This window comes from Neocloeon triangulifer, unplaced genomic scaffold (genome assembly GCF_031216515.1).
Source record: "Neocloeon triangulifer isolate White Clay Creek 2 clone unplaced genomic scaffold, ASM3121651v1 ptg000012l, whole genome shotgun sequence".
Classification (NCBI taxonomy): Eukaryota; Metazoa; Arthropoda; class Insecta; order Ephemeroptera; family Baetidae; genus Neocloeon; species Neocloeon triangulifer.
This window is the reverse complement of record NW_026775554.1, coordinates 17,976,700-17,991,795: the sequence shown is the minus strand read 5'-3', so window position 1 is coordinate 17,991,795 and position 15,096 is coordinate 17,976,700. Positions and strand designations below refer to the sequence as shown.

Sequence of the window (15,096 nt, the reverse complement as noted above, 5' to 3'; positions counted from 1 at the left end):
AAAATATCTTCAAAATAAAATATATTTAGCTAGTCAAGAGAATAAGCAATATAACGGAGGAAAATTTTGGTGTGATGATAATAATTTAATTAGATTAAGGACTTATTACTTCATTATTTTTTATACTCATTTCATTTAAAATCAGAGCAAAATTTTCTATTAATTTTGCTATTTTACGTTATTTTCTAATTCTATTTTGAATTAAAATTTTTTCAATTACCTCCTAATTGGTATCTGAACGAGATTATTTCACAAAAAATATATTTGTTTCTTCCACAAGCTGCTGGATTAATAATTTTTTCCTTACAAGCACTAAAAATAAATTATATCTTATATTATAATTTTTTCTCGGCTGTGAAATACTCTAAAGAATCCAAAAGAAATATTTATGTTAAAATCTAGCAATATTCTCTCGTGAATCTTCATTTCTGCATAAAAACAATGGTCGCATAAACACGTCGCGAAACAATCATAAATTTTCCATTTTCGAAATTATATACGCGGCGCTTCTTGTGCGGCGCGAATGTTTATGACAGCGCGGCAAAATGAATAAGAATGAGAGTTGCGAGACGCGTTGTCGTGCTCGTCGTCGCTTTCTTGTCATCCGCTCCAGAAGACGCGCGCGCGTTGTGAACTTTTGAAAATGTAATCAGATTATCTTCTTCTCCTTCTGCGGCGGAGGAGCTTTGTTTACTTTTGGCAAAGACGATGTTCGTACGCGGAGGAGGAGGACGTGAGGAGACGCGGAAATTCATTTTGAGTGTTGTTCTTACCTTGCCAACCGTCGACACTTCTCGCACGCCGATGCGTCGCAGCAGCGCCGGCGGCACCGACGGCGGCGACCGCGCCAGGGCGCCGCTGAAGTCGCTGCGAAAGTGGGCTTCATCCTCGCCGGACGAGTGCCGCTTGCGTCGATGTGGAGATGAAAGGTTCAACTTTTGGGCCGCTCTAAAACAAAAATTAGTTTATTAGAAAAAAAATATATTTTGAAAAATTTTAAAATAATTTACTGTGCGGTTTTATTTTATTTTATTGTTTAATTTATTTTAATATTCTAATTTTCATAGATTATTTATATAAGCAGAGCATTTTGGATGAAATAATATTTTGATTACCACGAACACCTCAAATTTAGTCTATTTTGGACAAAGTATATAAAAATATCAAGGATCACAATAATTTTATGAGTCATTCAAACATGATTAAAAGTAAGTGTCATACTGACGATATTTCAAATCTCGTTTGTGATCATATTCATAATTCGTGAATTCAAATTATTGTATTTTGAGGTAAAATATTCAGGTTTTTAAATTTTCAATTTATACATATGCATAATATTTCTTTAAATATTATATCAATCAAATAATAATAACAATCAGTTATCAGTTTACATTGCTCTTAATGAAAATGACTAATTTTAAAAAGACCTGTTCACTTGCGTTAATTTTACGGCCACTTAAAACTTCACCAATCTGCGCATGAGACACGCACAACATTGAATTTCCCCGCTTTTAAAAGTACACACACCTTTGTCGCGACAGCGAAATCGGCGACATAACTCACAATAAACTTGATTTATCGGCCATTCGGGCGGCCCTCTTTACGGCCGGTAGCAACTTTAAAAATAGTTTTAAAGCACTTTAAAGCCATCTAAACGAGCTGCCGTAATGCAGAGATTGCGTGCGCGATTCAATTACGACGCGGCCCACGCGAGCAGGTATGCAACGCGCACGGCAGACGGCACCGGCGTATTGCATAGCCTCGCCGGGAAGAGAGAGAAGTAAAAAAAATATAATAAAAAGGAGCGATTTATCCGTTTACTCTGCACCTGAAAATTGGTCTTAACTCGCTTGGCTAAGCACCTGATTGTGATCATGAATGGAGACATTTCCATTCATTTTTAATCGACACCAGGATAATAAATTTCTCCACTGACGTCATAATTTCTCATTCCGCCCGAGTCGCTTCCCCTTTCATACGTACACATATAAAAATTCGTGTCTGTTACATTCCAGGCCGTGAACAGGCGAAGAATGCAAGGGTTACTATGGAAACCGCAAGTTTGGCGGTGCACGTGTTCGACGGGAAACTACTACCCGCCATACTTTTCCCTTACTTCATCTTCTGTTCCTTAACTGGAGTGCATTTCTCCGGCATTACACTGCCACACAAAAGAAGAGCGGCAGAGAGAGAAAAAAAGAACGAGAAAAGCCACCACATTCTTAAGTAATAATGGCGGACGCCAATTTGTAACCAATTTGGCCGGCTCTCCGGCCTAAGGTAATTAACTTTATTCACCCATTTCCCAGAGACGACCAGAATTGCCACGAGGTGGAACGAGAAGGAGATTAGTTGGGCCGGAGAATCAAGCTCCGGGACCACTGGAGTGAACATAATTTGGGTTTAATGAAAAAAACGCTCCGATTTCTACGGATATGTTGTTGAAATTCTTCTTATCATGATTTTGTCCTCACGGAAAAGAAATCAAAATTTCATTTTTACCAAATAGAGTAAAAATTCAACGTTGGAATAAAAATCCAATCTTATTTCTGCCTTCAGGGACTTTTAATTTATTCACATTTCACCCGTTTGGAAATTCACCCTTTCCCCACAGGTGAGCCATTGGGGGCCCGAATGTATTTAATAACTGGCGCACAAAAGGAACTCGAGTGTATACTCGAAATTGAGGGCTTCCTCTGCGACCCAAATCGAATCAACAGAGAGAGAACCGTCGAATGGGTGGCGCACGCGGTTTGCTTATGGGGTTGCATAGCTGCACACTCGCTCTCCCCTGCCAGCTCCTCGGCATGCCATCATCTCTTTTGGAAAAGGCCCGCGGCGCTACAACGCAATCTACCTAGCGACCCAAACCATCCATCCTTCCAGCCGGCTTCCGAACGCAGCTCGTTTGTTATCATCAGACTAGAGGAATTTTAAATTGTCCTCTCCGGCAAATCCAATTTCAGACATTTTCTCTGTTTTCAACTGAAAAGGCACCGACTTTATTTGCCAGAATTGAATCTTAGGCTTACGTTTTTTTAAATAAAGATATCTCTGAGGTCATTGACTCTCCAACAAGAAACTGCAATTTGAACAGATGGTTATTGGCTTTATTTCTGTCTTGTCTCGTTTGAAATTCAACGAGCGGTGCACATAGCCTCTTGAGAGAAAAGTCCGCCGTTCAGAACGTGGCATATAAAATCAAAGCACCGCAACTCTATTTTCTGATAACCCCACTCGCTCTGTTTATCAATGCGCTTTTAATGTCGCGGAAAAAGCATCGGATCCGAAAATGGGGGAAATCGCGCGGTGAATCCGTGTTGGAAATAAAAATTTACATATTACCCACAGCCAGATAGAGTCAGGACGGAAGATTTCGGTAGTAAAATTGCCTCCCCCTTTTCTCGCGCGCGCGCGAATTTATATATATCGCCAAACAGCCGTGAAAGTACACCCTCCCTTTCCGTGTCGTCGCCTCCGGGGGTGGCAATAACAGCGCCAAGCAAGGTACGGACGCGTTGTGTACCGAGACGACACCCGAATTACGCACCAAGTCATGCATTATGCATCAATTGTCCTGTGCAGCAGGTCATCGCTGCGAATTTGCATTCCTTTGGCTTTGTTTCTCGCGGCGATACCCGTCGGTGGCTTGTCTTTGAAACCGGAGGACACCTTGCTGAATTAATTTCGGCGACCTCACCGACGACAGAACCGTTTGATGTGGTTTTGGCTTTGGCATAATTAGGAGTGCTGGTGCGCGAGAAATATGTGTTATTGACTGGGTGACAGGAATTCAAATTTCTAACCAATTTGGCTGGATATTAATATCGTTGTGGAAAATGGATTTAAGCGTAGAGAATGTGAGAAATTAGAAATTATAATCAAGTGAAATTGTTGCAAGTCGGTTAATTAATAAATTATGATGTTTAAATCAGAAAGAATGGGTCTAATTATTTTAAACAAATATTTATTTCAATTTAATGGCCACAAACTACGTTTAAAGAAAAATTTAGTTTAGAGTTAAATGATTAATTTTATTACTTATCACTTCAATCAATTTTATGAGGCAAAAATTTACCTCCGATAACCCCAGCATTCATTTTAAACGTAAAAGGTTATGTCAGAAACATTTTCTGTTAATTATAAATTTTAAATTTAGCTAAAAAATTTAATTATTTCTATCTAGTTTTACCTTTTAGCATTTGAATATTTGTAAAAACTGAAGAGATAATCAGATTTCTTTATCGCTATAATTAAGTTTAAATTAAACAAAATAAAAAACATTTTTATAGTTATATTCTCTATTGAATTTCCCGAAATATTCATTTTTTTTCTCAAATAAAAAGGTCTTATTTTAATTTTACTACTTCTGCTGCAAAAATGTCAAATGCAGAGACACCAATATCTAATTTATTTATCTCTTCTCGATATACCAATAAACCACATTTCCACAACTCAACAGTTGTTGCTACTCTTACATCCTTGTTCATATTCGTTTTCAGCGCCTTTACCAATATCAATTTTATATTTGCGCTCCATTCGCAGCAAATTGGATGCTGCTTTCCAAGTGTATCGAGTGTCACTTTAAAAAGCGAGGAATCTGCGGCGAATTGAGGCATTCCGCTGCACAACAAGCTGCCTTCTTTTTTTATTTTCCGGCACCAGACTGTCTGTATTTGCATATTTGATGGCGCCTGTGCGCGTTAATAGTGCAGCCGAGTCTGGCGGCAGTGTGCGTTGTAGTTATGCTTTCCAATTTCACGGGTGAGTGCCCTAAGTGACGCGCGCGGCCCGGAAAGCTAGGTGATGACGGAAAAATGCGACGAGCGGTGTGTCAATAGCAACCCTTTCCACGGCCGGTGCATGAATATTTCAACCGGTTAAAATGGAGAAATCGTGTTTGCTGCCAACTGGGCACGTCGCACTCCAAGTCAAAACAGATTTTTTAGAAAATGTTCGAGAATTGTTTGTTTTCGGGATTTAAACGCAGCGGTGTAGACGCGTCGAAAGCTAAGCAGATTTGCAGCTGTCGATTCCGAGGGTAAATAAATTGCAAATCCGCACCCTTTTAATTGTATCGATTGGCAAACTTCGATTTTCCGAGTGAAATTCCGTGAGGGCCGCTGCTTTTTCATACAGGACTATCTCTCTCTCTTTGGTTCTCCCCGTTTGTGTGCTGCAAGGCTTAGTGGCGAGCGAGCGAGAGAGAGAGAGAGAGAGAGAGCTAAAGGTGATAATATCATTACCGAGTGATGGATTGCATCGAGGGTTGCATGCCGCGCGTGCGAAAGGGGCTCTGCAGAGATATTGTCACGTGACTCCACCTGGGGTTCTTGCTCTCCTCGCCTGTTGTGTGCCGCAGCTAAATAAATATTTCCAAGACATAAATACCGGGGGCGGCCAAGACACTTTCGATGCCCTCCTCTCAATGTAAGGTTTTGGGGGAGAAAAATCTGCCCCGATTGAGGGTGATAGCAGAAAATAACAATAATCGACATGTGCAATATTAGTAGTTGCAGTTTAATATAAAAAAAAAAACATTATTATTTTACAAGCAAAATAATTTGACTTTTAAATTTTATAAAAATATTATTATTAAAATTTTGAAACATTATTATATTTTTATTTAAGATAAAAATTATTTCCATAATACCGTATTTTTGAACATCAATAAATAAGGTTTCTTTTAACACTAAGGCAGGTGGTTTTATGTTTTTAAAAACAATAAATTTGTAAATCTTAACAGTTAAGGTGTAAAAATTTTAAATTTTAGCAAGAAACTTCTAATTCAGCCGCTATCGCTGACCCCTAATACTATTCCCATGCCTATTAGTAAGCTGAAGATTATCAGGAATTCAAACTAATACATAACGTTTTACCACATTAATTACATTGTGATCGTCAATAGACTGATTCATGAAAAAATTTTATATCAATTAGCATAGAGTCGATCAAAGATTTTATAGTTAATTGCCTAGGTCCATTTTTGAGATCAAAACTCATTTGTTTTAATATTTCATGAATTAAAACTAAAGCAATCGATATTTTAGGTTGAATCATAATATAGTCATCTGATTAAAGCTCATTTTTTTTTATTACTGTTAGTGCTATTTGCAAATTTTCCATCCTCCATAAAATTAAAAATTCGGATTGACAAATTTTTTTGGTGTATTTTTTACGCTCCACGAATTTGCAATATGCTGGCGTTTTCCCACGGGCCACCTAAAGCTCTTCCGCGAAATTCCACGCGTCAACGCTCGCGGCGAAATATCATTGGCGCAAAAATTACACCCGACACGAAAAATAAACTCGAACATACGTTGTTTTCCAGCTGTGTTGTATTTTATTTTGTTTTCCCGTCGGGGCGGCCATCAATATATAAAAAGACGTAAAAAATTCATGGCCCCATAAGTAAGCTATTATACGAGTTTAAAGTGAGCGCATTTTCGGTCAGAATGTGTCGCCCGTCGTATAAGCTATCACCGACGGGGGAGTCTGTGCCGCGCGACTTTATGGCGTGCCGACAGCTCAGGACCCATATTCCCTATGTATGAGACGTAGCGGAGAAAAAGACTTTCTCGGGCCGACATCAGCAGGTATCTCTGGCGCGGAGAAGGAAGGCTTACCGACGGCTTTAAGCCCGACGCCATATGCGTCGCCGCATATCAACATTCTGCACCTTGCGCCTTATTTTCCGCACGTATTATGCAATGCGGAACACAATTTCCGTGTCTGACGCGCATGAATTTGCCGAATTTTGGAATATTCGAGGAAATGGCTCAAGTGCCTTATTTCCCTTGGAAATTTTGTCCACCCCAAAGATGGGGGTTTCCGCTGGGGTTCGTTAGGTTTTATTTACCATCGGCTTTTATCGGTCTAACAGTTCAAACATATAATTCAATTGAAAATTTGAGATTTTGTGGGAGAAGAATAGAAATATTGAGTAGCAAACAGTCAGTATTATTTTTATTATTTTTTTTAAATTAGAATAAATATAAAACTCTCTATCACAATAATTTTGATTAATAACCAACCGTAAAGTATGTAAAATCTTTTTTTTAGACAAAAGCATTTTGAAATTAATGCGTGCCGATTACTTTTGTGCGCTGGTATACTTAAAAACAAATTTATTAATCGAATAAAAAAAGTCACTTGTAAATGATTTATTATTTTATTTTATCCTCATTTTAATTTATATTCAAGTTTTATAGTTAAAAAGTTTATTTTTTTATTTTTTAAATATAAATAAAAAATAAAATTTAAAGTAACTTTGATTATAACCAATGTTTAATTACAATTATTTAGCTTTCAGAAATTACAAAAAACAATCTAATAAAAATTTCTTTAAAATTATATAAACAAATTTTTGTGACTAGTCTACACGCTGAGAATTGATATATTTATCAATGGTTTTCAACTGCTATGTAAATATTAGTTAAAATAGAAGTATCAATATAATTTAACAAAACAAATTTGTTCAAGGAAAGGAAGAAAAAAAGTTCTTTTCGACTGTATTGCATTTTTTTAAAACTATAAAATAGGAAAATTTAAATTATGTTTAGTTATTGATCTTGTATTAATATTATTATTTTATTTTCTAATAATTCTGTTAATGCCCTGTAAGAAAAAAACAATATTTTTGATTTGCTTAGTATAAAATAATTAATCATTACTATCCTCTTTCCATTGTTTTAATAAGCATCCAAATTTGTAAAATCGGCTTATACCAAGCTTATACTGTCAAATTTTCAAGAATATCAAAATAACGCTCATGATGCAATGGTTAACATGCTTGCAGCTTATTTGAATGTCAAAATTCACGTGAAATCTCGTCATATGTAAGAAGATTCAGACGAGAATATCAAAACTTCACAAAGGCGTCTTTCCGCATCTTTCCTGGAGACAAACACGACGCAGATTTTCCTCTCAATAACCAGCATTCACTGAATTACAATGCTCTCTAATTACGCGTGCAAGAGTATCCGACGGAGGCGGGGAGGTTTGTTGTTAGTTACTTGACGAGGCAAATTGGAGCTTTGTCTTCGGCAAGAACAAAGCGTTCTCTGTTGGTTCGCAAACTCCTCGCAGCTCCACCTGCTAATAATCATTTCCCTTCCCCAGCCAGATATCTGTGGTTGAACCAATTCAAGAAAAGCAAATCGGAATTGCTAGTTTTTAGATGAAATATTTCACAGAATTTTCCTTGGTTGGGCTAAAATTTGCTTTTTGCTCAGACTCGAAGAGGGGTATCATCAATAGATCAAGCAAATTCTGCTCATAAACATCCGCCGGCTAAACTTCATTTTCATGGGACGCGACAAGTCCTTTAAAGCCGGGGCGGAACGTCTTTTCGGAAGCTCTAAAAGTTATCGCCGCAAACTTTTTCCATCAAACGGCAGAGCAGTGGCTGCGAATAATAATGCCGAGGATAAATTAGAAAAGGAGGATGATCTGGGGAAAAATGTGAAAAATATTCAATCGTGCGGAGCGAGAAGGTGTTGCTTTCGTTCATAATCTGACATTTGCTGAATGGCCAAATCTGCTGGTTTACGGCAGCCAAATTATTCATGCGCCCGCCCGCCCGCCCGCTCTCTTTCTCTCTTGGTTATGATTTGCACCCCGCTCGTCCTTCTTTCTTCTTTTCTTTTTTATGTGTTCTCTTCCCCTATAAAGAAGAGTGTCGCATTCGCCATTATGCAAAGTTGGCGCGGGATATAAGCCAGCAGCCACCACCCGAGCATATTGGATCCGCAATTTATGGAAACAATAAAAGGGAGCGATGTGATGGATGTTTCGAGTCGAAAAGCGAAACCACGCGTCCATTACCTTATTAAAATTCATCTGAGGATAACGGAGCGAATAAAAGTAAAGGATGGCGTTGAAATATAATTAAAAACATATTCTTATATCATTTTCATTGAAAGTATTGATTAAAAAGAGAAACATTCACACACTTCTGCATTTCTCAGGAGCTCTTCATGATTTTTCTCGTCAACTTCATCTGATATGATTACCATAAATGTGCTTTTAAATACTCAATAATTACCATCGAATATTTTGGCAAAATTCAAAGAGGTAGAATATTACTGATTTTGTCATAACTTGAATAAATATTAATAATATGAATATATAATTTGCAGCTATGCTTCAATTTTATATATATTGTAACACATTACATATCAGTCAAATTCACCTGTGGCCTTTCTGAAATTTTCTTTCCAGTTCACAATGTTTGTTGATTGAATAGTTCTAAATATTTTAAAATTTAAGTAACACTAGAAAAGGACATATTAACTTTCCAGATTAATCGTTTGTTAGTTAATTAAAAAAAATACTGTGTATTGTATATTTAATAAAATTAAAGTATTTAATTTAAAATTATTAAATTATAATATAATAATCAAGCCAAAACTCAGTAAAATATGTCTATAATAAAATTATTTATTTAAAAATATTATATTATAATATTGTTTGCAAATTACTCTCTTTAAAAGTTGATGAGTTTATTTGTCTTGAAGATTTCTTATATATTTATACAAATCATAATTTATTTTGACTGTCGGCGCTGTCTCATTATTATTTGGTTCGCCTGCTTCCCTCCGGTGTTTGTGTTTTCATGCGCCGAATGAACGGACGGATAATAAAATCAATACCACGTCATTGTTCGGTGCCTCTTTTTACGCCAAAGTCTCTCTCTGAAGGTGTAAACAATAGGAAGTGAGCAAGAAAAATAATAAGTCTCTTCACTCACACCCACACGCGAACAATAAACTCGTACCCACACACGTTATTATTTTTGCACGCGTGGTGGATCGCGACGTAATTGATGTAGGAGGGGCTGACGAATTCCAAAGAAAGAAAATGCAGTGCACCCTATCTGGATATAATGGAAAATTATTCAATTCGAACTCCGGATAAAATTTGCACACACAAAAAAAGCATCTTTTGTGAGGCTAGTTTGAATGGGACGCTTTTAGTGATTATTTAAAATGGAAAATATGTGCTTTTCATTTTTATCACGGACTAAACAAAGAGCCTGTTTCAACAGGCTTCACTTAAACAATATTGGGATAAGGTAAAAAAAAAAATTTTGCTCCCCGGGCAGCGAAATGAAGTGGCCACAGTGTGGGTTGTGTCGCAGGATTTGCCTCGCGAGCATGTGATTTGAAGCCTCGTCCGCTCGCCTCGCCGACTAATTCCACCTGTTGGGGGCGGTGGAGTGGGGTGGACGGGGGCGTCCTCTCCATGGCAACCCTTTCGGCCAACGATCATTTCGCTCTGACGCGAAAAACAAGATTTGCTGGCGAGTGGAGGATTTTTGTCTAAATATGCTCCAGCTCAAGGGCTTCAATTCGAACGAAAATAGCTATTCAATATAAATTCTCGTGGAAATAAATGGAGTGGAATTTTTGCTACTCAATGGGAAATATTTTTTTTTCCAAATTTTGCTCTTGTTAAAATGAGGAAGAATTGAGAATCTGTTAAAAAAAATTGAATAAAAATCAATTTAATAAGTTCATTCATTTTTAATATTAATCATTATTTTGTATAGAAACCATATGAATGTTGATTTTTTTCGGCTCAAAAATAAAAATCCATTGCAACAGCCAATATGAGTTGCGTAGGAAATTTTCTGAACCATTTTATTCAGATTTTTAAATGCTCTAATCTATATGTCTTGAAAATTTTAAATATAACCCAATGCCCAAGTGTTTGTCTGATTGAAAATAATTTTTTTTATCTCTAGAATTTTTAAATGGAATACAGAATTGCGTAACTAATTATTATTTTGTCCCTAGAATAGCACATGAGTATCGATAATGTATTTCCGCCATTACGTGAGAACATAATTATCACTCACTAAAATGCTAGCAGTTCTAAAATCTTTCTTTTACTAAAAACACTCTTCCTTTGCTACATAAATTTAGTTGCGGCTCATTTGCGCAATTTACTTAGACAATACAGGAGCCGACATAAACTCACAGGGCAACAGAGACTTTGAGGAGGAGAGGGAAAGTGCTCTCCAAAAAATAATCCATCAAAGCAGCGAAAGCCTCTTCACGTTCACCTCTTTTTGAAGCGTTTAATAACTTGGACTGAAAGAGGACATCATTATATTTCAAAGTCGTAATAGAGAATAGGAAATAATGTGCCGCTTTGAAGTTTCGAGGAAAGTGCGATCTCTCGCAATTTCGCCTCATTTCTGACAAAGAGAATAATTACTCTGGGAACGTGTGCGCCAACGCTGGCCAATTAGCGACGCACACACTGATGGCGCAAAGCCCCGATGCTGCGTTTGTTTGTGCCAGCGAGCGAAAAGCTGATGGTGCCCACTTCGATTTTCCATCAAAAGAGACCGAGAGGGGCCAGCAGTCGGTCGTTTTTTTTTATATTTCATTTTTTCCGAGAGCGTTGTTTGTGTTGGTTGGTGATTTATAATGTAGCTGCTGCTGTTGGGTGCAAAGTATTAATACTGTCAGACAGGTGACTTCATCGCCTCCAGATGTTGCCACCGACTGTGAGGGCAAAAAATGAAAATATACGCTCTCGACGCGACTGCTTTGGAGAACGGGTCGTTTTTTAATGTCAAGTGTCAAGTGATTTGTGTTGTTTAGTTTGAAGAGAGCTCAATATGTTTCCTATTTACAAAATGGTTATGTACTCCAATCAGATTAAAAAAAAAAACTACCAAAACGTATGATATGTATTTTTGTTGGAAATAATTTAGTTTAAATATAAATTAGAAAATGCAACGAATTGTCAAAAACGTTTTTATCAGAGTCACTTTGGAATCCTCAAGAGAAGGAAAAGTCTACAATTTAAGTTTCTCTATCTCTCTCTTTAACCGATTAAATTTGTAATTTTGAACTTATGGATGGTGTATTTGGGCAGAAAATGCCTGGTAATATGTTAATAAACATTATACGAGGCTAAGGTTAGAGTTGTTCCCACTATCAAAATAGCATTCCAATGATTGCCTAGCTTAAAAAAATAAGCATCATTCAAGGTTATATTAATTAATATTGATAGTTTACCATTCATCTACAGTACAGTATTACATACAAGCATACAAAGAGTCCATCTACTTTTTTGAGAGAGAATTATCCACATTGCAAATTAATAAGTAATATGGAGCAAGGGTAAATTTTAAATATAATATAATCATGATTCAAACACAAAGTATACAATTTGAAAACTTTTTAATAACATTTAAATCGCAATAAATTAAAATTATTTTAAAATATTAAATATTTGAAAGTAAATAAAAATAATAATATATTTGTATCTATAATAGATAAAATTTATGGATGTAAGACTCCTGGATTTTATTTTTTATTTTTTTATTAATTGTATTTTGCATTGGTGTTTGGTGTTGTTATAAAAAGCTACAGTGACTAAATTGAGTGGCCACACTATTTTCTGTCCAACACAAATGCATCTCGCTATTTCATTTCAATACAAAAATGAGGTTGCTGAAAAGCAGGGCTCAGCAAAGCCTCTTACTCTCTATATCCGCGCGCGTTTTTCATTTTCCGGGTCGAAACCGCTTTTTAATCTTTTCATCTGCCAGTTCCAAAAGTCTCATTACGCACACAGTATATTTCATAAAACTCTCCCTTTGGCCTGGTCGGCGGCCATTTTCACTTCGGGGCTGCGATTCGGCGGGGCCGGTGGTTTACAACTCGGCGATGATAAAACGGCGGCTCGTTTTATATTACAACCGCCGAGTAATAACAGCCAGCTAGTGCCGGGCTCGAGCTTAATTAGTGGACAGTTTACGAGCATTCAGCTCCTTTTTCTTGCAACACGCGCATCATCGATTACCAGCCGTAAAAATTTCACGACCGTGGCCTCCCCATTTCAGCGGAATTTCGCTCGGCCACACCGACAAGCCACTCGCCAACATTAATGAGGCATGAGATTGATATAAAGTTAAAAAATTTATGACACTTTTTATGCGCAAGAGAGCTTGTGGTTTATTTTTAGCAGCGTCTTCCTTATCGTCTTTCAGTACGTAAAATTCAGCTTTTATCTTTATTTTTGCGTAATTCCCAACAAAGAAGATGAATAATGCAAATTTTGCTGCTTTCATTCTATAGTATTATGTGATTCAGCAAAATGAAATTTTTATAATTTTTGTTTTTGTAAAAAGCTTAAAATTGAATTAAAGCCAAAAGCAGTTAAAAAAAATCTTAAAGAATGGCATAAGTGTCTTTAAAATAATAATAAACACAATCAAATTATAAATAATTCTTTAAAAAATTTTACGTTGAAGATGCTGGTAAAATTCATTGTCTAAAATAGAATTGAGTCAAAAATTACATTTAAAAATTAAATAATTTATATATAATCCTCAGTCTATTCAATTCAAAAGAAGTTAATTTGATTTAAAAAAATCAAGGCAAGACTTCTGGAATGAAGGAACGCTCTGCGTGCGCTAAATCTATTTTCCGAAAGGAAGTTCCGACCGGCTGAATCCGTTCCTAATTTGGCTGCTGGAGAGAGAAGGAGTTAAGCCAAATTAACATTTATCTTCCTCGTGGGAGGGTGCAAGGACCTGTGCTCGCCTTAAAAGGAGAGCGAGACAAGTTGTGCGAAAGAAGTTAAAACACGCGGCGACAAGCTGCTCTTACAAAAGCACCAAATTCGTTTCTCGTGTTTTCGGAAGCAAAAACTTTGTGAAAAGGTGTCTCGCGTGCTGCAATGAGAGAAAAGCAGGCAAGGGTTGAGCCGCTTTTTTCCAGCCGCCCAAGATTTATGGAGTAAATAGAGAGAGTGGGTGCGGTTTCACGGGTGCAGCGACGGAATCTCGGGCAAAAAACTGCCGGCACCCCCGAGGAAACACCTCGAGCAGGAATTAGACAAGCGAGTAAAGAGTTAGTTTTTCTGTCTGTTGGCCATTCGTGAAATTACCAGCCGCGGGGAGAAGGAGAAGAAGCAAAAGGGTTGAGCGAGTCGCGAGCACACGATGTGACTTTGGGGACCCATTTCCGCGGCAGATGAATGTCGTTGAAGCTCGAGAGCGTAGAAAATGGATTAATTTGCGCTTCCTGGGCATGAAAATGAGTTCGCAAAAATCCCTTGAAGGCCAAAATTTTATTTCACAGTGCACTGAATATTATCATTTTGTACAAGTCACATTTGAATTTTTTATCATTGCAATTTTTTAATTGTAAATGAGGAATTTGAATATTTTCCTTTTGATTATTATTATTTTTATTTAATTTAATTAGAATTAGCTTTTAATATTGCATTAAAGGCCGTAATTATAATCCACAGTGCACTACCTCCTTATGGATTGAAAATTTCTTTCTGATTTTAGATTTGACACTTTAATTTACTCAGGCTTTAATTGAAGTAAAGCTCAGCCACCACAAAACAAATTGCAACCTCACTCGGTGAACTATGCCGGCAAAATAAATAGTGGCTTTGTTCCTTTGTTATCCGCACCAAGCGCGGCCGAGCTTAATTAAGACAAAGTCACGAATGGCGGAGGCGGTGCTGGCGTCGCATCGGATTTTAGATTTCACGCCACGTACTCGCTTGTAAATCAGTGGGTTCGTCAAATTGTTTTTGCGCTACTAATTCAATTTGGTGAATTCACTCGCCCGTCGTCGTTCTTCGGAGAGGAGTTTTAACAATCGTTTGTCATTATTAGCAATGTGCCTCAATGAATCTTACATGTTTTAAAACGCCAATAAAACATAAAAGCAGTTTTATCATATAATATAAATCCTTTAGGTTATTTATTTTATGAAAAATACAGTATATTTTCACTTTTATTTAAGAATACAAAAAAATTAAATGTATTATTATTCTTGTATTAGTCATAGCGAGCAGCGCGTTTTGCTCATGAAATAGGGTCGCAGACCGTGACCGAAACTGGTAGAGCCATTTGTTTTTGAATAAAAACAATTTTTCTCCAACGAGGAAAAGCCCGATCTCTTCATTTCCATTATTATTCACTACAATTAATATGTGGAAGCTGCATTTTTTTATTTATTTAACTTACATTTAAACGTTTTTCAATTTAATATTTATTTATTTGATTAAATAATAATTATTGCTTCTAAGAAACGGAATAAGACACTAGTA

General features: G+C 36.8%; 1 protein-coding gene across 2 annotated transcripts in view; it reads right to left on the bottom strand.

Annotated features, from left to right (window-relative positions):
- LOC132197074 (kinesin-like protein CG14535) overlaps nucleotides 1-15,096 on the bottom strand; it is a 215,579-nt gene that overhangs the window by 67,314 nt on the left and 133,169 nt on the right. For both annotated transcript variants that reach the window (XM_059620122.1, XM_059620123.1), the window contains one exon: nucleotides 774-948. In XM_059620122.1, the coding sequence (XP_059476105.1) occupies nucleotides 774-948 (175 nt within the window). The remainder of the gene's footprint in view (nucleotides 1-773; nucleotides 949-15,096) is intronic.